At 37.2% G+C, this 25,698-nt stretch overlaps 1 protein-coding gene across 6 annotated transcripts in view; it reads right to left on the bottom strand.

Annotated features, from left to right (window-relative positions):
• The window catches only part of ESRP1 (epithelial splicing regulatory protein 1), a 55,271-nt gene that overhangs the window by 6,181 nt on the left and 23,392 nt on the right, over window positions 1–25,698 (bottom strand). The window contains exons 11-15 of one of the 6 annotated variants that reach the window (XM_028534041.2): window positions 24,380–24,598; window positions 21,940–22,138; window positions 18,633–18,801; window positions 7,702–7,852; window positions 4,202–4,311 (exon numbers count right to left, since the gene is read on the bottom strand). In XM_028534041.2, coding sequence (XP_028389842.1) covers window positions 4,237–4,311; window positions 7,702–7,852; window positions 18,633–18,801; window positions 21,940–22,138; window positions 24,380–24,598 — 813 coding nt within the window. In that variant the 3' untranslated portion in view covers window positions 4,202–4,236. The remainder of the gene's footprint in view (window positions 1–4,201; window positions 4,312–7,701; window positions 7,853–18,632; window positions 18,802–21,939; window positions 22,139–24,379; window positions 24,599–25,698) is intronic. The other 5 variants (XM_028534042.2, XM_036031258.1, XM_028534043.2 and 2 more) reach the window with 5 other exon arrangements.

Raw genomic sequence — 25,698 nt, 5'->3', positions numbered from 1 at the left:
GCTTAAATGGACTAAGATATTCACCAAGTGGTCAAGGTTAACATCGCCAGTGATGTCACCTGGGTATGGTTCCCCGAATAGTATGTGATGAAAAGGGCACTTCACTTCTATGGGTTTCTTCCTAACACCCATTATCCCAGTCTAACCACAAGAAAAACATCAAACAAATTCAAAGTAAAGGGCAGCTCACAAAAATACCTAAAAGCAATATACCCCAAAAGTGTCAAGGTTACAAAAAACATGGAAAGATGAGAAACCAACATCAACTAGGGGACACTAAGAAGACAAGTCAACTAAATGCAATGTGGAATTCAAGACTGGATCCTGGAATAGAGAAATAACATTGATGGAAACACTGGTGAAATCTGAATAATGACTGGGATGCAGGTAATAGTCAAAAATATTGCCCCTATATCATTGTTAATATACCAACAAAACAGCTATTTGTATTTACAAATAACTGTATAGTTTCTAGAATTTGTTTACACTCATTCATTTCCCCAATTCCCAGCAAAAAAAAAAAAAAAAAAAAAAGAGAGAGAGAGACACACACACACACACACATATGTAGAAGTGAATTTATGCCCATTTTACTGAGCAGGGAAACATCACCTATAAAGAACTGTCATCTCCACATATACATACAATATAGTTACAGCCAAGCACTTGTTTACATTTAACTTTATAAGTTCACTCTGACCCTTTGGGACCCTAGGAATATGAGACTTGAAGCTTACAGTGAGTGTGTGTGTTTGTGTGTGGTGGTGGTAGTGGTGGTGAAATACGAAAAACTCTGGCCACCTGAAATTTTCTAACTAGCTACTAACCCTCCTTCCCTGGAGGGCCCCCTATGGTCTCCTCAACGGCTTGTGAGATGTCCTTGGACATGTCCTTGGAGGTAGTTCCTGGAATACTCAACTAATATTGACTGGGTTGAGGGGACGAAGCTACAAGAGAAGACAGAACAAGGTGGAAAGCTACTTTTATCTGATCCTATCATCAGCAGTGACATCATTCTTTCAATACATTTTTAGAACACTGTATTATTGGGGCAATAGTTTCCTGTGGCTGCTGTTAACAGATTACCGCGAATTGGGCAGCTTAAAACAATAGAACTTTATTCTCTCACAGTTCTGGAGGCCAGTCATCAGAAATTAAGATGTCAGTCAGACTGCACGCCCTCCAAAGGCTCTAGAGAACAATGTGTTTTGCCTCTTCCAGCTTCTGGTGGTTGCACCAAAACCTGAAGCCAGAAGTTCTGGATCTTTTGGCTAGCTTCATTATTAGCTGTATGACTCATCTGTCCAATGGTGCCATGGGAACCTGCCATGATGCCTTACAGGGCCGTGGTAATAGTCAGATGAGATTGTAAATATAAGTGTTTTAGTGCTTTAATGCTTTGTGAATGGAAGCCACGCTGTTGGTATAAAGTATGAATTGTGATAAATTTGATATTGATATGAATGAAGAGAAAAATATATATAAATATACAGGGGGGACCCAAACAACGATCTTCTGGAAGGTGGGCCCCTTGTAGTACACGCGTCCCCTGCTCAGTGTTCTAGGAACCCATCCTCATCAGTGTATTAGCTAGATTGTGAGAAGCTGTGTTTGGCTTCAGTGAATTTTTTTTTAAGACTCTTTCAAGGTATTTGCTCATTTCATGATGAGTGATCTACAAGCACACCTGCCCACACCACACTGGATGTTCAGCAGTTTTTGGCCAAAAAGTGGCATGACCCCCCTGCTCCACCTTCCCTATTCTCTGGATCTCACGCCCAGTGAAGTATTTCTATGTGATTCTTTTACAATTCTAATATAAAGTCAGATTAACCTAATGTTATTAGGATAAGAAAATGCAAACACCTGGATTTTAGCAAAGCACCTGATTTGTTATTCTATCATGACCCCAAGTGCATAAAGATAAGATAGAATTAGACGTACTGAGTAATGGTTATAAGTCAATTTAGGACATTTCTAATGTAATAGCAAAAGCTTCCATTTATAATAATTTCTTATTCAATATACTTATTTTACAAGACAGTAATGCTTATCAAATTCATAGCCATCATTAAGGGCTTGAATAAAGAACATTTGGAAAGATAAAGTACAAATCAAAATGAGTATCAACAGGTTGAATAATGTGTTCTCACCACTATGACCTACACTAGAAAATATCCGATTCTCAGTGCTAAGTGCCTGGGCATGGTGCTCTCTGATACCAAGATATCTTGAAACCTCACTGAAAATGACAGAAAATCATCACTTCCAAAACTGGAGTTTCTACAACTTCACAATGAGAGGATGGAACCCCAATGGTCATTTCTCAAGGTTAACATTGTATTGGCAACCCTGTTTTCAATTTAGAATCCATATGATTAAAAGCCCACGGGGTTCTCAGCCATGAAAGTGTTGACAAAATTTGAAAATGACATGTCAGCAATCCAATTTCAGCAAACCCAGTAATACGATAAAAAAGACATAAGCCACACCAGTTCCTGGACATGTCCCTACACCTCCATTTCTTGAGGAGCCTCACCCAGAATACAGTGTTCTTAAAGGAAAAAATAAAACAACTCATTTCAAAGACACTTTACCAGGGTTCCCTTTCCTCCAGATTTAGTTTTAGAAGAGGAAAAAGATATACAACAAAAACCTTGCAATCACTTTGGAATAAATCACATTCAAAGTATATCCAGATGAACCTCAAAAACATTACACTAAGTGAAAACCTAGTCACGAAAGGAAAAATACTGTATTATTCCACTTATGAGGTACCTAGAATTGTCAAATTCATAGAAACAGAAAGAGGAATGGTAGTTGCCAGGGGCTGGGGGAAGACATAAATGGTAATTTATTGTAAATAGAGTTTGAGAAGATAAAAACGTTCTGGAGCTAGACCAAGTGATGGTTACACAATACTGTGAAATGTACTTAATGCCACTGAAATGTACACTTAAGATGGTAAATTTTATGTTATGTATATTTTACTGCAATTTTTTTTTAAAAAAAGGAAACTGGAAAAAAGAGTCTATCCAACTCAGTAGAACTGATATATGACTCAGTGATTCCACTCAGATATACACTCCCCCAAATTAAAAACTTAAATTTACTTGTGCATAAATGCTAGTATCAGTATTATTTACAGTAGCCAGAAGGTGGAAACAACACAAATGCCCATCAGTGGATAAACACATAAACAAAATGTGTTATGCCTGTACACTGGAATATTATTCAGCCATAAAAAGGAATAAAGCAATGATACATGCTACAACACAGATGAACCTCAAAAAATGAGAAGTGAAAGAAGCCATTTACAAAGAGCTCACATTTTATATGAAATAGTCAGAACAGGCAAATCCATACAAATGGGAAGTAGATTGGATTACTTGCCAGGATTTATGAGCAGGGAAAATAGGGAGCTAAAAATGTTTTGGAACTAGACAGAGATGGTTGCTGTACAATGTTGTGAATGCACTAAATACCACTGAATTATATACTTTAAAATGATTAATTTTATGTTATTTGATTTTTACCTCATTTTTTTCTAATTCTCTTTCTTTTATTCTTTTCTTCAATTTTTTATTGTTTATTCTGTTACAGTTGTCCCAATTTTCCCCCTTTTGCCTCCCTCCAACCAGCTCACTCTTTTCCCTTGGCATTCCCCTCTCTGTTGTCCATGGGTCATTCATACATGTTCCCTTCCTCTTCCTTCCATCATTTCCCCCTTCTTCCTCCCCTCCTACAGCTTATCAGTCTGTTCCATGTTTCCATGGCCCTGATTCTATTTTTCTCGTTAGTTTATATTGTTCATTACATTTTAGTTATAAGTGAGGTCATATGGTATTTGTCTTTTGCTGACTGGCTGATTTCACTTAGCATAATATACCTATTAAAAAAAAATTCCTAACTTACAGTCCACATGAGCTACAGCAAGTAAATTTCCAAATAAAAAGGTTTCCACTAATCCCAAACAACATACTATTATGCATAAATGTTGCTTAGGTATTATCTACTTAGATGATAACCTGAACTGCAGCCTTCATCCACTACCCCCCCTCCCCACAGGATTTCTGACACTCTTACATCATACTAAAGAAAAGAGGAAACCTCATACCTGATTCCTTAAAAACACTTTTGGATTCTTCACTTCTATTTGTTTGGCCCTTTATAATTTACTTTTCATATCACAGAGCCTTACCTTCTTCTCTGAGGACGGTCTAACTGGTGGGGCCCTTAAATACAAACCCATTCTTTGGGCAGAGTCCTGGCCTGGTCATTTGTGTGTACAAGTCCATCCTCGGTTGCATACTAAAATGCAAGTTAAAACAAACAGGATCAAAAGATGGACAAACTGTCACTATGGATGGTTAGAATCTCAACTGAATACATCTACCAACAGAATTACAGGACATTTAGATGATAGAAAACGAGTTAACATTGGTACAAGCCATATACATCACTGTTAATTCCAAGTCTACAATTGTTACTTAACATGTCTAAATACCTTAAAAATCCCTTCTAGGAGGAAGGTTAGATTGAACACATGGATTAAAAGTAAATAAAGAAAGAAAGAGAACACCAAACCACAATAAATATCACCAGAACTTCAGATCCTGCTAACAAGTAGTTTCCATGATACCACAGGTATGACTACTTATCAAATATTTGAGCAACTATTTGCAAGTATTGTAAAATAAGCCCAATATGTCCAAACAACCCTGTGAACTTTGAATGGTATAGATGTTATTTGTAATACTGATCTAATCTCTCTGTAGGACAGCAAGTAAAAATCTTAGTAAAGGACCAAAGAGACAACGATTAAAGTCAGTATTTACAGGAGAAACAAAGACTAGCACTTAATGAAAATGCAAAATCACTGACAATAAAATAAAATGCAAAGAGCTAATGAAAAACTTAAAGGGAGTTATCTAAGGATTTTTGAGAGTGCATTTCAGAATAACAGACCCATCAACTAGAATATAAATGCAGATTAATTTTCATTACTAGGATATTTTCATAACCAAATATTTTCATGGTAGTCTGTCTTCATAAATCCAGTCCTCATTCTATTGATTTCACTTATCAAAACAGGCCTAACTCATGTACTCTAACTTTGTAAGACTGCAGATTCACTAGCAGAACCCATGCCCTGCAGCTTGCTTATTAGGCCACTGGAAGTCTTTGCTTTGTGGAAATCCTGCCCCTTTCAGCTTCATACCCCTCAAACCTGTAATGAAGTATGAAAAACTTAAATTGGAGTTGTTTTATAGAAGGAATTTCCCTGAGGGTAGGGGAAACATGCATCCAAAAATTGTATTAAAAGATAATATATGTATAGAGAATGACATTCCATTATAATATCAGTATTTTTTTTTTAGTCTTTAAAAAGAGAGAAACATTGATTTGCTGTTTCTCATTTATGCATTCATTGGTTGCTCCTTGCATGTGCCCTGATTGGAGACTGAATCCTACAACCCTGGCTTATTGGGATGATGCTCTAACCAACTGAGCTACCTGGCTAGGCCAAGATATACAAACACAGAATCAAACCATCAAGAGATTTCATTCTCTCAACCAATTATTACCAAGGAATTGCTTAATATAAGTAAATTATATAATTATGTAAAATGAATAACAAATGACCAGAAATCAATGAAAACCTCCAATTAAATGAGCAACATCAATAAATACACAGTAATTAAAGATAAAAAATTCAACCTCTGAATTGGTCTTTCGACAAAAAGTTATCAAAAGAATCTGGAATCCCATAGCTAGTGGCTATTTTCTTCTCTCAAAATAATTGAGAACAGAAAATAGTAAGAAAGCATGAAGTCTTAGAGAAAGTAGAAAATATGAACTTTTATGTAATAGTGATATGAAATTAGGTTAGATACAAATGGTTTTGAATGTGTGCATTGAAGACATTGGAGTAAACTGACATACTGAATTGAAAAACAGATCCCTACATAATCCTAACTCATTGGATCAGCTCATAAATTCCAAGCACTTCAGAAATGAAGGCCAAATGCCTTGAGATAAAATCATTTTGCACAGCCTTTCTGTTTCTGATGATCCCAGATAACTCTACCCCAACCTTGAATGGTTCCTAGGAGCTACTGGGAGATAAACTGCTGCAGACTGAAGTCATTTTATCTCACTTTAAAAGCATGTCAATCTTTTAGCCACAAATCCAGAAATAATCGTTATTACTTATTTGTGGTAGAATAAATACCTGCGAAAGCCAACTTGTATGTATGACTGCTTAATTCCATTCAGTGTGAATGTGAAAGTCAAAATAAACAAGAAATGAATTCAGCTGACCACTAAAACCTAAAACTTTGCTTGCACTTTCTAGAATGAAAAAACAATTGGCGGAAAAACACAACACTCAAATGTTTACTTCACATGATTAAGCAACCTTTTAAGTAGGCTTTGATAAAATTCTCTATTTCTTTTATAATCTAATAAATCAAAGTTTGGAAAGTAACTTAAAAAAAAAAAAAAAAACCTCTGCAAGGGCTTATTTGTTTAGGGATGAAGTAAAGTGGCTACTGATCTCTGAAAAAAAAATTGTACTTCTGGTAAGAATGTCCACTTTCATTTAGCTTTTCACCATCAGACATAGATTTCCTTCATTTGTCAGAAAATTTCCTTTGTAAGTTAAAAGCCCTCAAAGACCATTATGGTAACTTGGTAGGTCTGGGGCAGCCTCAGGGAGGTAATTTTAGTTGATCTCCGCAATCCTCCATGATTCATGGACGCCAAGCTTGTAAACCCACTCTCATAGTGAGACAGCCTCTGCAGGCACAGCCCTTAAAATGCCCAACTCTAAATGACCAAGGGCTATTTTAGGATTTGACAATGATGCCTATAAAAGCTTCTCAACTCTGAAGCTCTGAAGATTCAAGCAAAAGTTCAGCTCCAAGAAGAAAGTCATTGGTGCAGTTAGAAGACCATGTGATAACGACTTTCAGATATTTCAAGAAAGCATTGTTCGGGTTTTGGATATTATGTTTTGAGGAAGGAAAGGTGTCCGCTCAGATGAGATGGCAATGAGATTTTGCTCACTGTTAAAGAGCTCTGTATGTACCAAGAAACAGCTCTTTTTTCCCCCTTTTTTTCTTTTGCTTAAGTCAGAAAACAACCGATGGACACAGGTAATGGTGACAAGAGTAACTGTCAGTTTCACAAGAATTAACTGCAGATCATTACGTAAAAGGCTCACTGAGTATCCTCCAGCATGTGTTAAGGAGTTACCATCTCTTGTTTTTTCCCAGATAGGCAGAGAGCCCTCTAACTACTTTTTAAATACTCAACTTCAACACCATGTTTAAATTTTTTTGCGTTCACCAATAATTGACTTTGAGGAAAACTCCTTAGCCAATCCTATTCTAGATGGCAAAATCCATGCAGCTGTGTGTCCCAAAGACCTTTTCCAAAAAAAGCACCAAGAGATTAAGTTGAAACAATAAGAAAAGCGTGGAAAACCCCTACTCTTGTCAAAGGGATGAGTTTGAAGTGATCACTCACACTAGTCCTCCTGACTGACTCCCTGGTTCCTTCTGCCTCCATAGACAATCTAGTAGCACTTGTACAATCACGAGTTTGAGAGAATCGGCTTCCTTCCTGGCTGCAATCTTAGGCAAATCAATTTAAGTATTAAGGGCACTGAATATTTTTCTTCTTCAAGCTACTGACCTGGTAACCTTGGAAGAAGTTAAGAATTTCCTTAACTCCAGTATTGTAGGCCAGGCCCTGCATTCTGACCACCGTGCCAGGCTGTGGAAGGACACCGCTAAGATTAGCAGCTGTAGGGAAGTAGCCAAGATTATTGGGCGAACCTGGGGGGCTAAAGGGAGAGAAAGTACAGTGAACCAATAGGAATAGACAATGTTGAATATTTACTCTGAAAACATTAGTTACTTAAGGAAACAGAACTCTCTCAAGGTGATCTTAGAATTCTCAGAGTTATATATCTCCTAAGCCAAGTGAGAACTATCACAGCTGTTTTAGAAAAGCCAAAAGTTGAAATGTAGAAGGGTTAATGCAGAGTTAAGTGCAGGACTTCCCCAGTTCTCTCTGAGATCCTTAAACGGACAGGAAGGAGAAAATTAGCCTTCGAAGTCACTCAACCACAAAGCACCACTTCCAAAGCCCAGCTCATTGATAATTAACTGGCTAGTTACCAGGAATACTAAGGCATGAAAAGGAATAAATGCAAAGGACTAATAGGAACCATAGCCACAGAGATCAAAAGTATTTGGAGTGATTTCTCCAAGGAACAGACTGTTCTACCCATAAGCACAAGCAAAGGTACAGCAGAGAGTGTAGCTCAATAATACATTAAAGTACTATAGCATCTGTGAGTTATTTCTTCCAACCTGACTGAAAAGAGAAGGAGGTGGTGGGTAAATTGGAACAGATTGACAACAAATTAAAATCAATCACCATTAATGCAAGGGGAAAATTGAAGTGTAAGTCCCTCTTGGTATATCTACAACTATTACCCTCAAGGGGCACAAACAATTGAATTCCTAATTATTCTTTATATGAAAACTCAAGTACCTACCATATTATAAAATTAGTCTGACCCTGTCCCCCACCCAATCTGTTTTCCACCACAATTACTGGCCAGAAACACATAACTGAAAATATAGGCAAAAACTTTTTAAACAAGTTATCACCTTAAAGAGCAATAAAGACCCACAGTTTTGTATTATTAACCCTAAAAAAGGCATATATTATTAACACTTATAAATCTCTCTCAGTAGAATTATCTTGTTTCAAAGACAAGTAAACACGAATTGGAAGGGACTAAAAAAATCTTTGAGACTATCTATCCTACGTAATCCTAACCGATGGGTTAATAGAAATGGCATCAGATGTGCATCTACTTACAGACTCCTTTTTTTATTAGCCAGGAAATTTGAGCAAGTCACTGAATTTCTCTGAACTTCAATTATATCATTGGGTAAATGGGGATGATAGCACCTCTCAAGTTTCACAGAATTGTTCTTCAGATTCAATGATTAAACATAGCAAATTATTCCATAAACCATAAAATGCAATAATTTGTTATTTCACTTTTGCTATTTCCATAACCTCCATTCTATTGAATTGTTTTAAAAATATGGGAGCCTGAAAATATTGTTGACATCAAGCTACTCTTAACCTTTTCAGTTTCTACAGCAGTGATCCTCAATGTGTTTGCCTGTTCAGGCGTCACCTGGAGACATTTTACAGCTCCCTCTGAGGAGAGCCTGTTTAGAGACTAAAAGTCATCTGTGTGCAACTGGGAGGGAATGCTCGTTAAGCCTGAATAGGACTTTAGTCATCGTTCAGCCACACCTCCTCATTTTTACAGAGGTGTAACAGCAGAAAGTAAGAAGTTAAATAATTTCTCAAAGGTCAAGTGCTTCACCAAACCGGAAGAAGAACCCAGACCTCTCAACTTCTAGTTCCATGCTTTCCCCCCATACAACCACCATTCATCCAAAGACTATCTATGCTCATGTCAAATGTCTGATAAATACTAACTCAAATACTCCAAGACCATGAAGACTTTGTGTATTTTACTACGACTTACTCGGACATTCCAAACTGGATATGAAAGCAGTTCATTTCCACAATGTACAGCTTATTTCTATAGCTCTGTCCTGGTATATTCTATGCCTTTGGCCAAAGACTGCCTATAAATTAAATGTAGGTATCTAATGACTTCAGACTCTAGCCGAGATAAAATAAAAAGATCAAAGTTATCCAAATGGATAATTTAATGTTATAAAATGACAATTACAAGGTACACATATTTTGATTAAGCCTAAATACAACAAAACCTGGAATCATATCCTTATTCTTTGCACTAGGATTATCTGTTGTATGCAAAGCATCTTAAGGACATTTAAATAATCTGCGTAACTACCTAACATGGCATGAAAATAAGAATTTTTATCAACCTAAATTCCAGTGTCTTTCATATTACTGAAGTAACAATCAGCAAAAATGAAGTAATTTATGGAACAAAACTGACAGGATGGAGACAAGGTAAACTTATAGATATAGAAAATTAAAAAGAACTTACTAAGAAACTACTAGAACTAATAAACCAGTCCAACATGATACAAGACCAATATACAAAATAAATCAACGGTATTTCTATACACTACAATGAACTACCCAGAATAAAGTTAATAAAGCATTTCCATTCCTAATACTATCACAAAGAATACTTAAGGGAAAAAATGTAGCAACACTTGTACACTGAAAACCACAAAACATTATTAAAAAATAAAAGATCACCTAAATAAATGGAAAGGCAGCCCAGGTTTATGAACTTTCTAAATTGTACAGATTCAATGCAATAGCTATCCAAATTCCAACTGGCTTTTTTGCAGAATTCATGAAACTGAACCTAAAACACACATGGTAATTCCAAGGACCCATAAAAGTCAAACTCTCTCAAAAAAGAACAAAGGAGGAAGACTTAACATTTCCAAAATGCAAAACTTCCTACAAAACTACAGTAATCGAGGTGGTGTGGTACTCCCTTAATGGTAGGCACTGATCCATGGAATAGAATTGAGAGGTCAGAAATAAACTCTGACATTTATGGTCAGTTGATTTTTGACAAGGGTTCTAAGGCAATCTGATGAGGAAAGAAGACTCTCTTCAATAAATGGTGCTGAAACAACGGAATATACATATGTAAAAGGTTGAATTTAGACCTCTACCTTAAACTACGTAGAAAATTAATTCGAAGTAGGTACTATTATCTAAATATGAGCTAAAATTACAAAACACAACAATATATAGAAATAAATCTTCATGAACTTGGGTTGTATATGACAAACTATAAATGACAAAGGAGAAAAATAAGTAAGACTTCATTAAAATTGAAAATGTTTGGTTTTTAGCCCTGCCTGGTGTAGCTCAGTACATTGAGCATGGGCCTGTGAACCAAAGAGTTGCTGGTTTGATTCCCAGTTAGGGCATATGCCTGGGTTGCAGGACAGGTCCCCAGTGTAGGGGGCACGCAAGAGGCAACCATACTTTGATGTTTCTCTCCCTCTCTCCTTTCCCCTCTTTCTAAAATAAATAAATAAAATCTTAAAAAAAGAAAAAATGAAAATGTTAATTTTTTTAAAAGAAGCTATTGGGAAAAGAAAAGAAAACCCAAAAGCTGGGAGGAAGTATTTGTAAATCATACATTATAATGTCTATTATCTAGAATATAAAGAAATTTTACAACTAAAAAAATTTACAGTAACAAAAATGACCTAATTAAAAAATGTGCAAAGGATTTGAACATTTCTTCAAAGAAAATAAATGGCTAATAAGTACATATAAAGATGCTAAAAATAGTCATTAAGGGAATGCAAATCAATACATAATAAATCCACTCATAAAAACAGTTAAAATGAAAGATAGTTAAGAATTGAAAGACTGTAGAGAAATTGGAAACTTTGTGCATTGCTGGTGGGAGAAAGTTTGGCTGTTTCTCAAAAGTTAAACATGGAGACAGACACATGCAAAAAAAAAAAAAAAGAGAGAGAGAGAAAGAAATTAGACCACCTTCTTTTTTTTTTATAAAACTTTTTAAAAAGATTTTATTTATTTTGTAAAGAGGGTAAGGGAGGGAGGAAAAGAGGGAGAGAAACATCAAAGTGTGGTTGCCTCTCCTGCACTCCCTACTGGGGGCCTGGCCTGCAACCCAGGCATGTGCCCTGACTGAGAATTGAACCAGTGACCCTTTTATTCATAGGCTGGCACTCAATCCACTGAGTCACACCTTCTAACACCATATATAAGAATAAACTCAAAATGGATTTAAAAACTTAAATGTAAGCCTTGACCGGCGTGGCTCAATTGGTTGGGTATTATCCTGCAAAGCGAAAGGTTGTTTGTTTGATTCTCTGTCAGGGAACATGCCTGGATTGCAGGTTCCAACCTGGGTTGCAGGATGTACAAGAGGCAACCAATTGATATTTCTCTCTCATACTGATGTTTCACTTCCTCTCTTTCTCCCTCCCTTCCTCTTCTCTAAATAAACAAATAATTTTTAGAAATCCTTATATGTAAAACTCAAAACCATAAAACTTGTAGAAGAAAACATAGGCAGTAAATCTCTGACATTTCTCTTAGCAGAATTTTTTCTGATCTTTCTCCCGTAATAAGGGAAACAAAAACAAACAAACAAATGAAGCTCTGTCAAACTAAAAAGATTTTGTACAGTAAAGGAAACTACCTCTCCAAAGAGGACATACAGATGGTTAATAGACATATGAAAAGGTGTTCAATGTCACTAATCATCAGAGAAATGAAGAATTAAAACCACAATGAGCTATCACCTCACACTGGTCCAAATGGCTATCATCAATCAATCAATCAAACAAGTCTTAGTGAGGATGTTGAGAAAAGGGAACCCCTCATGCACTGATGGTGGGAATGCAAATTGGTGCAGCTGCTGTGGAAAGCAGTATGGAGATACCTCAAAAAGATTAAAAATGGAACTACCTTATGACCCAGCAATGCCATTTCTGGGTATATATCTGAAGAAAACTAGAACACTAACTTGAAAGAATATATGCACCCCATGTTCATTGCACCATTATTGACAACCAAAATTTGGAAGCAGCCCAGTGCCCATCAGTAGATGAGTAAATTAAAAAGCTGTGGTACATTTACACAATGGAATACTTCTTGGCTATAAAAAAGAGGGAAATCTTATGTTTTGCAACAACATGAATGGATCTAGAGAATATTATGCTAAGTAAAATAAGCCAGTCAGAGAGAGACAAGTACCACATGATTTCACTTATATGTAGAATCTAATGAACAAAAATAAACTACCAACACAATAGAAACAGACTCTTTCTTAGATACAGAGAGAGACTGGGCTGACAGTTGTCAGAGGGGAAGAAGATTTTAGGGCTGGGTGAAAAAGGTGAAAGGATTGAGCAAAACAGCAACAAAAAAAAGAAAAAAAAAAACCCACAGCCCTAGTCAGTGTGGCTTAGTCGCTTGGAGCCCATAAACTGAAAGGTCATGGGTCAATTCCCAGCAAGGCACGTCTAGGTGTTGTGGGTTTGGTCCCTGGTCGGAGTGCATGCAAGAGGCAACCAATCAATGTTTCTCATATCAATGTTTCTATCTCTCTTTCTCCCTCCCTTCCCTTCTCTATATAATCAATAAGCAGAGAGACCCAAGATGGCAGAGGAGTAAGTAGAAGCTAAACTAACCTCCTCCCAGGACTACACTGGAATTACAACTAAATTATAGAAAAATCAAGTGTGTTAAGTCAAAAAAAAAAAAAAAAAAAAGTAAAATCATCCTGAATGACCAACTGAATGCTAGCCTTATATCCATAGATGGAAGAAGCCACATCACCAGAAGAAGGAGAGATATTTCAGTGGCTGAGGGAGTCCCCTTGTGAATGATGGGGTCTAAACCCCAAGATGGGCTCCCCAGCCAATAGCACCAGAACTGGGAAAGGAATCCAAATAACAAATGGATGTGAAAAGCAGCAGGGTTTTTGTCTGCCAGGGAGAGATGGCTAGATACACCAAGAGCCAACATACAAAATTCCATTTGTAACCCCAGGCTCTGGCAAAGGGAGGGAAGAGTAGACTAGAGACACAAGAGGAGAGTCTGGGGAAGTGGCTCTGGGGAGAGAGCTGAAGGAACACCTGCCAGGATCCCTGTGCTGAGTCATGCCCCATAGTGCAGGAGCCATTCTTCTCAGTCAGAGCACTCTCTTCCAAGTGGTGTCAGCCTGAGGGGAAGCAATAGCCCCGCCCACAGCAATTACTCTGCCCCACCCTGTGGTGCTTAAGACCTTCTGCAGGGAAGTGCAGCTGGAAGACTTTCACTCTTAAAGCCCAACAAAAAGCCTGCAGATAGAGGCAGATGTCTGGGAGTGCAGCCCGGTTCTTTCTGCACACAAACAGGCCCAGCAGAGGGAACCACAAGCTATGGATTGCTGATAGCTCCAAACAGGTTGCCAAGGGCCAGTCACAGCATGTGACCCAGGCCTGAAACAGTCTTGCAGATCTACCTAACACACAGAAACAAACACAACACACAAAAACACACACAAAGGGGAAGCCAAAGAAACAGGCTCCAAATGAAAGAACAAGAGAATTCTCCAGAAGAACTAGATGAAATGGAGGCCAGCATTTATCAAATAGTGTTTAGATTAATGATTATAAGGGTATCAAACAGCATGAAAAAAGAGATAAACCATAAAAAAGGACCAGTCTGAAAAAAAAGAATGGACTATCTGAAATAAATAATGCACTGGAAGGAATAAACAGTAAGTTAGATGACTGGAAAATCAAATCAGTGATTTGGAAGATATGATAGAAAAAAACTCCCAGGCAGAACAGGAAAAACGTAAAAGAACTTTAAAAAATGAACAGAATTAAGCCTTGGCTGGTGTGGCTCAGTGGATTAAGCATAGGCCTGTGAACCAAAGGGTCGCTGGTTCGATTCCCAATCAGGGCACATGCCTGGGTTGCAGGCCAGGTCCCCAGCAGGGGGCATGTGAGAGGCAACAACACATTGATGTTTCTCTCCCTCTCTTTCTCCTTCTCTTCCCCCCTCTCTAAAAATAAATCAATTCATTCATTTTAAAAAATGAGGAGAATTAAGAAACCTTTGGGACAATATGAAGCCTAACAAGATCTGCATCATGGGAATACCAGAAGAAGAGACAGGGAGAGCAAGGGATGAGAACTTATTTTAAAGAAATAATGTCTGAAAACTTCCTTAATCTGGTAAAGGGAAAAGACACACAAGTCCAGGAAGCTCAGAGAGTCCCAAACAAGTTGGACCCAAAAAGGCCTACACCCAGACATATCATAATAAAAATGGCAATGCTTATAGACAAGGAGAGAATCCTAAAAGCCACAAGAGAAGAGCAGGCACTCACATACAAGGAAGCATCCATTAGACTATTATCTGATTTCTTAACAGAAACATTTCAGGCCAGAAGGGAGTGGTGTGAAATACTTAAGGTGAGGAAAAGCAAAGACCTTCAACCAAGGTACTTTATACATACTTTTCAAGTGCACATGGAACATTTTCAAGGATAGACCACATGTTAGGACACAAATCAAGTCAGTAAATTTAAGAAGATTGAAATCGTATCAAGCATCTTCTCTGATCACAATGCTATGAAATCAATCAAAGAACACTGAAAAACACACAAAGGCATGGAAGCTAATTAATATGTTATTAAACAATGAATGGGTCAACAATGAGATCTAAGAAGATATCTAAAGATACCTTGAAATAAATGAAAATGAGAACACAAAAATCAAAAATCAGTGGAACAGAGATGAAGCAATCCTAAAAATGAAATTCATAGCATTACAGGCCTATCCCCAAAACAAGAAAAACCTCAAATAAACCAATCTAACTTTGAATATGCTAAGTGAAATAAGCCTGGTGTAAAAGACAAATACCATATGATCTCACCTATAAGTGGAACCTAATCAACAAAACAAATAAGCAAGCAAAATACAACCAGAGACAATGAAACAAAGAACAAACTGACAGTAACCAGAGGGGAGGTAGGAGGGGACAATTTGGGGAAAAGGAGGAAGGGTCATCAAGGAACGTGTATAAAGGACACAAGGACAAAGCCAAAGGGGGGTAGGATTGAGGGTGGGAGGTGGGGATGGGTGGGGTGGGGGAAAAGAGTGCTGGGAAAATGGAGACAACTGTACTTGAACAACAACAACAAAATTAAAAAAAAAAAAAAAAAAAAAAAAAGAACTCAAAAAAGAACAACAAACAAAGCCCAAAGTGAGTAGATGGAAGGAAATAATAAAGATCAGAGAAGAAATAAATGAACTAGAATCTTAAAAAAATAAAAGGATACAAAAGATCAATTAATCAAGAGCTGGTTCTTTAAAAAGATAAACAAGATTGACAGACCTTTGGCCCTGGCTGGTGTGGCTCCAAAGGGTTGCTGGTTTGACTCCCAGCCATGGCACATCCTGGGTTGCAGGCCAGGTCCCCAATGGGGGGTGTGCAAGAGGCAACCACACATTGATGTTTCTCTTCCTCTCTTTCTGCCTCCCTTCCCCCCTTCCCCTGTCTCTAAAAATAAATAAATAAAATCTTAAGGAAAAAAAAAAAAAAGATTGACAAACCTTTAACTGACTCATCAAGAAAAAAATAGAGAGGACCCAAATAAATAAAATCAGAAATGAAAGAGGAGAAGTAACAACTGATACCAAACAAATACAAAGGATGGTAAGAAAATATTATGAACAACTATATGCCAACAAACTGGACAATCTGGACAAAATAGATAAATTCCTAGAAACATACAATCTTCCAAAAATATAAATCAGGAAGAATCAGCAAATCTGAATAGATAGATTACACCTAATAAAATTGAGGCATTAATCAAAAAACTCCCAAAAAACAAAAGCCATGGACTAGATGGCTTTGCAGGTTAATTTTACCAAACATTTTTAACATGTCTCCTTCTAAAACTATTTCATAAAACTCAAGAGGAGGGAAGGCTCCCAAACTCATTTTACGAAGCCAGCATTATCCTAATTCCAAAACCAGATAAATACACTACAAAGAAAGAAAATTGTAGGCCAATATCACTGATGAACATAACTCTAAAATCTTCAACAAAATATTAGTAAACCAAATATAGCAATGAATCAAAAAGATCACACACCATGATCAAGTGGGATTTATTCTGTGGATGAAAGGTTGGTACAACATTTGCAAATCAATATTCACCACATAAACAAAATGAAGAGTAAAAACCACATGATCACATCAACAGATGCAGAAAAAGCATTTGATAAAATCCAGCACCTATTTATGATAAAACCTCTCATCAGACTGGGAATAGAGGGAACATGCTTCAATATAATAAAGGCCACATATGACACACACACCGCCAGTAGCATAGTCAATAGGCAAAACTGACCCATGCCGATCAGGGCTGAAAGTGTTTTCTTTAAGATCAGGAACACCACAGTGATGTCCACTTTTACTCTTTTTAACCAACATAGTATTGAAAGTCCCAGCCACAGCAATGAGACAAAAAACAAAAAACAAAAACAAAAAAAAGCAAAAACAAAAAAAAACCCCCAAACTACCCAAATTTGAAAGGGAAGATGTAAAGTTGTCATTATTTTCAGATGACATTATACTATATATAGATAACTAAAGATTCCACCCTGATTTGTGTGGCTCAGTTTGTTGGGCATTGCCTTGCAGAGTGAAAGGTCACTGGTTCAATTACTGGTCAGGGCATGTGCCCAAGTTTTGGGCAGGCATCTACAAGAAGCTACCCACTGATGTTTCTTTTCACATCAATGTTTCTCTTCCTCTCTTCTCCCTCCCTTTCACTCTCTCTTAAAATAAATTTTTTAAAACAGAAAGATTCCACTAAAAAACTATTAGAACTGATAAATTAATTAAATAAAATAGCACGATACAAACTTAATATTTTGAAATCGGTTACATTTGTCCACACCAATAACTATCAGTAAAATAAATTATCAGTAAAATAAATTAAGGAAACAATTCCATGTGTAATTGTATCAAAAAACAAACAAACAAAAAACACCTCTTAAAAATACATGAAACCAAGGATGTAAAAAGCCTGTACTTGAAAAATTATGACAATGAAGAAAGGAATTGAAGATACATATAAACAGAAGTTATATACCATGCTCATGGACAGGAAGAATTAACATAGTTAAAATGTCTACAATACTTGAGGCAGACTACAAATTCAATGCAATTTGTAGCAAAATATCAATAGCATTTTGTATAGGACTTGAACAAACAAAAAAATCCCAACTATGGTGTACTTAAACTAAAATAATATTGTATGCTAGTTATAATTAAAAAAAAAATTTTCAGCCCTGGCTGGCGTAGCTCAGTAGATTGAGCGTGGGCTGGGAACTAAAGTGTCCCAGGTTCGATTCCCAGCCAGGGTACATTCCTGGGTTGCAGGCCAGAACCCCCAGCAACCGCACATTGATGTTTCTCTCTCTCTCTCTTTCTCTCTCTCTCTCTCCCTCCCTTCCCTCTCTAAAAATAAATAAATAAGATTTAAAAAAAAAAAATTTTCCCTAGAAAACCAAGGAAAAAAGTTGATTCTAATAAAGTTCTAAATAAATTTTATCTGAAGTTGTTTTTAAAGATTTAGGGGAGAAAGGATACAGCTTGTGTACAATTTAAAACAACTGTGTTTGTTTACTGTGAGGTGACAGGAATTAATGCTATTTAAAAGTATAATTGTTATTAATGATTTTCCTATTTTTAAATTCATTTACAAGGTATTGCCACCCTATTGCAATAATTACAGCACCCCTCACTTGTGGTCCTAAGATAGGAGAAGCTAACAAAGTAAAGTTGTACACAAAAATGTACAAAAAAAATTTGAAAGATTCTATTAATACATGATTAAAAATAAACATATTTTGGTTTACCTTGAAACAACCTTACTTTGAGATATGACAGGAGCAGTTGCCTACCACGCTAACTTTCAATGTGGCAGAGAATATCCTTTTGTGAACTCAGGCACTGGCCTTTGAGGAGGCCTCTGTTTTTGTCCCTCATTTCCACGTCCATCAGAGCCTTACCTGGGGTAGTACGCTGTGTAGTTCATGAAGAGCTGAGTGCCTGCTGGGTAGTATGCTGTGGAAGGCTGCAGTGCCCGTGGATTCAAAAGTAGAGAGGGCTGATAAATGGCAGCTTCAGTAGGAATAACTGCTGCAGGAGCTGGAAATGTGTAGGAAGGAGGAGAGAGGCCTAAATAAGCAGAGAGAGAGAGACAGAGAGACTTTGAAACATTCGTACAGCTGACACACATGTACAGCACTAAAGCCATAACATTATTACATGTATACATTTTAAAGGAAGAGCAATTCTTTCTACTACCCTTAGCAAGTTTCTTTTGATTAGACAAAACCTGGAAGTAATCTCAGATCTATACTCCAACTTAAAGAAACATTCTTGGTCTGAAGTTTGGAGAAAACAGTATCATCAAGTCTTCTGAAACATTTCATGACATGTGATATTTTCCTTGCATGCCTAAGTGCCAGTTACCACAAATGAACAATACTCTGAGGAAACATGGGACTGACATTTAGCATACCTTCACATTAAAAGCTGTTATTCCATCTTAGCTACCCTACAGTACAGCGTGAAATGAAAATGGTGATGCTGAAACACTCTTCACCAGTACCATGTACTATGCCAGATTATATGGTTTCAGAATGAACTGACATAAAAGAAGTAAATTAACTCTGCATTATTCCCACTAGGAGATGGGCTTTCAAACCTGGGGGTAAAAACCCAACCTGGAAAGTAGTCCTGAGAAGTAGAAGCCCTAGTCTTCCTGAGAGTCAGCTCAGAAACTGTGGACTCAGATTACATGGAAAATAGAAGGAATGAAATTGCTTTGTCTTCTGGTTATCCGACTTCAGTCAGACCACCTGATGGTCCCTACCTTAGACATGTGAGATGAACACAACTCTCCAGGCCATGTGTACCCAACAAAAGAGGTGACTGATAGGTTGTCTGAATTTAGGGCTCCTAATTTTAATTGTCACACCTAAAACAACCTAATTTATTTTGCAAATAGCTGAGGGCCAAGGGATAATTTTCACTTTTTCACATGAAAATCTCTGATTTCTGCAATTCTTCTGAGTTTCCACATGTCTATGGAGAACAAGAGGGCGGTCACCTAAATATGAATCCACAGGGCAAAAGCCTCATGTAGGTACACATACAGACTTCATAATCACCTTTGGGGTACCTTGTCCATACTCCCTGAAAACTGAGCTACATGTAGATACCTAACATGTAGGTGAGTTTTAAAATTATGATCTCTGGCCTTTGGAAAGTCCACATATGGGCAATTAGGACAAATCGGGGCATCAGAGTCATATAGAAAATGATAAAACCTGTGTTCATACCCTGCTTTCAAACTATCAAAGCAATTGATTAAATGAGAAGATCTCATGCCAATCAGACATCTATAGTAGGTACACATCTGTTCTACCTCAAAACAGAGTAGAAAGTTTTAATAACTCAACAGATTAGGCAGCTCAGATTTGTGTATTCAAATGACTATACAGCCATTCTCGCATTCCTAAAAGAAACCAAGATGTATATATTCATAGACTAAAAAAATGGAGGTGACTCTAGAACTTTTTGAACAGTTAAACTTCAAAAACAAAGAGTTTACAACTTTAAAACAATGAGACTTTAGCAGCATTTCTTGCTCAAATTCAGTTAAGAAATTCCTCAGTGAGTCATGACCAGTCACTATTTTAACTGTATTAATCCTGGAGATTATATAAAAATCAATGCAATTTCTGTAAATTTTTTGGTTCTTGTATAAATAGACAATCACCTAAAGTGAGTTGACAAGAAAAAAAAACAGTCCAGCAGAACAGGCATAATATTACCATGCATAAAATCAAAATTCTGATTTGAATAAAAAAATGAGTAAACTCTTCTATTAAAATGGCAAATGGACAATTTTAGTTAAAATTTTTGGAAAGTATTAAAACTAAAGATATAGAAATATATTTTATGTGAAAAATTTCAAATTTTTATTATTTTAGGACTTGTGAGGGAGAAAGGGGAAGAAATGAAAAGTCCTATGAAGAAAGTGTAATAATAACCAGTTTCGTGCCAGGAAGAGAGAAGTAAAATGATAGCACAGCAGAATTTTGGTTACACATGAAGGAGAAATTCCCTTATCTATAATGCTTGATAGATTATTATTGAAGAAAATTGTAAAAGTTACTGACATTATCAATGGCTTATGGACAGAATACATACATAGGACTAAGATTACTTTAAGAAAACCACTTAAACCCAATCATAGATTTTCAAAACTTAATACGTTATTACTGACCAACTCTTAGATATTCGCCAACAGCAAGCAGCAGATAAATAGAATATTAGCGTTTAAGAATTCCAAGGGAAAAAAGGATTAAGCCCCACTGAATATTCTATAAATAATCCTTATTCAAATAGGTCTATTGGTACAGATTTCTCTTTACTATCTTTACTAGACAGTCATGTCCTATGCACCCCATTTTACTGGAATCAAGCACAAATCCAGTTTACTGTCTCAGTTATCTCTGGACTGTATTCCAAGTGCTACATTCTTTAAACACACCCAACACACCTCCTAATAAGCTATGACTTACTTGAAACTGAAAATCGCGGGAAAAGATTCAACTTTTAACATTAGATCCCCAATGTTCCTTAGTCACTAACCAGAACTTGGTCTTCAGACTAAAGGGCTTATTCCTCTCAAACAAGATTCCAGATGGTTTGCACCCAGTTGCCAATGAGCAAGAGCATGGCTTGAAATTAAGCACTGATCCTGCGATCCAATGGAAACTTTGGCTAATTTATTTACGCATTCATATTTTTTACTCACTTGCTCATTCCAGATATCATGGAGAGCAAGACAAATGCTCCCCAGGTTATCCTATCCAAAAAATACTTAATGCTCAGTAACTTAACAATGCAAAATGGGCATCGAATCAAATGTGTTACAGGAGAAAAAAGAAGATCCAGCCATACTTATTTTCCCTTTAAATGCGTATTAAAATATCTACATAGCCAGGTTGCCTCCCAGAGTCAGTGCTTATCTTGAGCACACTAAGCTTCAGAAATCAAGGGCTTATCACTGGAAAAGCAAGAATATAATTCGAAAGGAGGTATTTGTAGCATCTCTAATTATGGATGTCCACAACCAAAATCTTATATGATTACCAGATACTACCGATTTCAGATGGGAAAGCCTTATGTAATCACCTTGCCTGCCTCAGGAAGAACCAGGGACACAGAAAGTTATGAAAGCAGCTTAAGCACCTACCAGCACACAGCGTAGAATAGCGCCAAGACCCAAGAAAAACTTACATGGTAACTTACATGGCGGTGGGGATAAGCCATTTCGATTTAAAGTGCCCCCCATTAACACAAAGTTCATCTCCTCAGCTGAACACTGAAAGACTTCAACATATCTGTCCTTCATGGTTTTTTTATGACACTTCTGTGCAGCCATAAATGCTCTGTCCGCAGACTTCATCTGGATAAAGGCATCTCCTGATGGGCGGCCCTGAGCGTGTGGGGGAAGAATAAAAACAAAAGGAGACTGTCTCCTTCAACAAGGAAATGGTTGCTTTCAAAACATGCAAAGTGACAATCACCCAAAGTATAGACATTTTAGCCACAAAAATCTGGGTGACCATGTGACCTACTGAAATCTGACTTGGCATTTCATCACCTAATCAATCACCAGAATGGCCACAAAAAGTGGAAGAAACAACTTTGAGAGCTCACAGCTGAAAGTGATCCTTTTTGGTTTCTCTTAGTATCCGATTTACAAGGTTCTGAAAAGTTGTCTCCTTGTGACTACAGTCTCAAAGTGCAGGGTTGTGTAGTGGGTTTTGCATTTCTGAAAAATCCGATTAAAACTTACTTGATGAAGAAAAGCTGGTAACAGAACCAGTATTTGAGTTTTATGTATCTTCCTATGGGAAAATGAATAAACCAGTGTTCTCTTTTCGCTCTAAGTTCTGTCCATCAATGTCCTGCAATATCCCTTCCCCTTCTCCATGCAGCCTAGGTTGGAATGTGGCTTGGAGACACAGGAAGGGGAGACAGGAACTGGCAGGTGCAAAGCACAGTGAAGGCTGGCGATAGCTGTTATCATCAGCCTTCCAGAGGAGCCCTTCTCTCACCTTCATCTTACATCTTGGCCCAGCAGGTGGTGATAGTCATTTCTTCTATTACTCACAGCTAGCTAAAAATCTGCTATTCAAAACCAAGCTGATAGATTTGTTTTCCACAGAACCAAAATGCCATAGTTTTATTTAGCATCAACATGTTATGGGGGAGAAAAAAAAATACAATCAGCTTATAGGACTTTCTTATTTATGGATGTCTTTAAAAGTCCCTAAGGGACTATTTAATGCAAATTATTACCATGCAAGTTACCATACGAGTTACCATACCAGGGAAATGAGGGATACCAGGGAAACCCAGTCCAAGATGGAAACCTGACATCCTCGAGACAGCTCAGAGCTTGTCCATCATCTAAGAAGCGTTTCACCCAAGTGCAATCGCAGTAGGTCGTGTGGGTCAATGATAGGTACACCTATCTACTGTTGTTAATTAAAGAGCAATAATAGCCCCTACATTATTAGAAATGGTGACCCAAAGAGAAACCAAACTAATCCCTGGAGGGAATTTATGAGGAATTATGGGGAATTTTATTCAAAAGGATTCTGATGAAGCATGCTGAGAGGGTATCTACTCAGATAAAAAGTTGCATAGCTTAACACTGACATAAGAGTTAGAATGAGCATATGCTGGCATGGAAAATCAAGCAGGGTTCAGAATGTTTCTGAATGCCTGTACCCAGTGGCATGCACTTTCCAGTGAGACAGGATCACAGTTATGAACATGACCAAATCTCCATGTGAAAAGAGAAAGTGGAACACTAGCAGTTTAGAAAACACTGGTATTCCAATACAAAGTTATGTTCAACCCATTATTCATCAAAAACATCTCATTTTCAAAAATTAAAACAACTCTGCTTTTAATAAAAGAGTTCTAAAATCTTAATTAGGATTCTGGGTTTATAGGTTTTTAGAATTCTGTCCTGTTTATGATAGCACAAAATACTGACATATTGTTCAGTAAAAGATGGCTTTATTTAACCAAAATCAAGGGAACTAAGCCAGGAACTACTTTACAAATGCTTAGAACATATACCTCTGCACATCATAGAACTTGGTTATGTTTTTATAGAGGTTTCTACTAAACAACTAATTCTTAACACATTTGAGTGCCTGTTATGAACAGTGTTCTAGGTGGTGCAGACACTAGTCCTTACTGAGTTTACACCTTACTGAAAGTAATCTGATGTCTAACTTATATATAAATATATATAAAATATATGAAATAAAATAGTCTGTTTCTAAACGGCCTATGGGTACGAACTACTCGGAACAGAGACAATGTCATTGGTTTACGTATCACCCACATTTGCTTTGACACTATGACAACGGAGGTCAGTAGTTGCAACACTAGAATGTATTAGACTGATGATGTTCTAAGATGCTATTGAGAATTTGATGGATATATGTGATGACAGAGTCAGAGCCAAATTGGAATTATCATACCCATGATAGCATTCTTTCTGGAGTTCATCTTAAATACCTCTAGCATTTATAGTTACGTCATTCTTTCAAGGCTTACTGTACAACTGATAAACCTCTGTATTCTTTTATTGTATGAGACTCTTCAATAATAAGAATAAGCAAATCAGTTTCCCAATAAGCAATCTTCTTACCTGGTGATTCAATACCATGTGAACCCCGTGAGTTCGAATATCTGTGGAAAACTCCCCCAGAAAGTCCAGGATGTCCTCGATCGTGGCCGCATAGGGAAGACCTCGAAGGCGTATACAGTCTCTAACATTGGTTGGGGGCACAAATTGCTGAGGTAGTACTGGAATAATGGGAGGGGTTGGAAGTGGAATGAGAGGGGCCGAGGAGAATCGATTCAGCACCTGTACTCAAAGCAAAACAGAAGTGATTTAGAGCCTTGCTATGCCAATGCTGACGGCACTGGCACAGCTAGGGAGCCCGTTAGAAATGCACAATCTCAGCCCCACCCCAGACCTTGTAAATAGAAATCTGTACTTTAACAAGATCCCCAGGTGATGTATAGCATATTAAATCTTGAGAAGCACTCATGGCAAAAGGGACTCATGCTTTTCAGCTGGGTGGGCATGATACCCACTTTCATCAAATGCTGAGAGATATACCACACACAGCACAAATGCGCTTAGATTAAGGACTTGTCTACTAGACAATGCATCACTATCTGCCTTGGGGAAAATATCCTTAAAGTTGCAACTTTCACAAATATCTTGAATTGCTAACCATGGACTGTTGTAGCAACCTATTAGATCTCATTTTTCTAAGCCAAATAGTCCCCTCAATATCGCCTCACATTCCACCTTCAAACCCAAGAAGCATAAAGACAATAACCCAGTAATGGAACCAAAGGTAAAACAAGGACTATGGATTATATTACAATACAACGCCACATTATAAAGTAAATAATATCCAAAGCAAAAAAAGATAGAATGGCAGAATAATGTAAAACTGAAAAAATAATTTAGCGACCCTAAAAATAATCACTTGTTTTCAAGTGAACTTTTAGACACTGGATCCTGACTCTTGAATAGAATAGAATTTGGCTATCTTGAGAATGAAAGAGGCCAAGTACCTTTTGAAGAAAAGATTGCTCCCAGGCAATTCAAAGTTCTTGCCTATTTTTGTCTAAGTTTAGAACATGGCCACTAGTTGATAATACTAGGGAGCCCTTGTGCAAATGCCATGTGTGGTATCCCTGGGTTTTCTGAACGACTGATGCATGCAAACTTTATCTCGCCATAAACTGAAAATATAAAACAACTGAACTTGCGAATATTTGTCCTGGTTTCCTTATTCACACCCTTCCAGTTGCTATTTGAGTAGGAGGTGACCGACCAAACAACAATAAAAAATGAAAGAATAAACACAACCAAGAAAATGTTACCACAAGACAGCAAGGTTTTACAAAAATGACATAATCCAGACACAGCACAAACATTAGGGAAAG

Source organism: Phyllostomus discolor, chromosome 7 (genome assembly GCF_004126475.2).
Source record: "Phyllostomus discolor isolate MPI-MPIP mPhyDis1 chromosome 7, mPhyDis1.pri.v3, whole genome shotgun sequence".
In the NCBI taxonomy this organism is placed as follows: domain Eukaryota; kingdom Metazoa; phylum Chordata; class Mammalia; order Chiroptera; family Phyllostomidae; genus Phyllostomus; species Phyllostomus discolor.
This window is presented reverse-complemented; position numbering and strand designations above follow the sequence as displayed.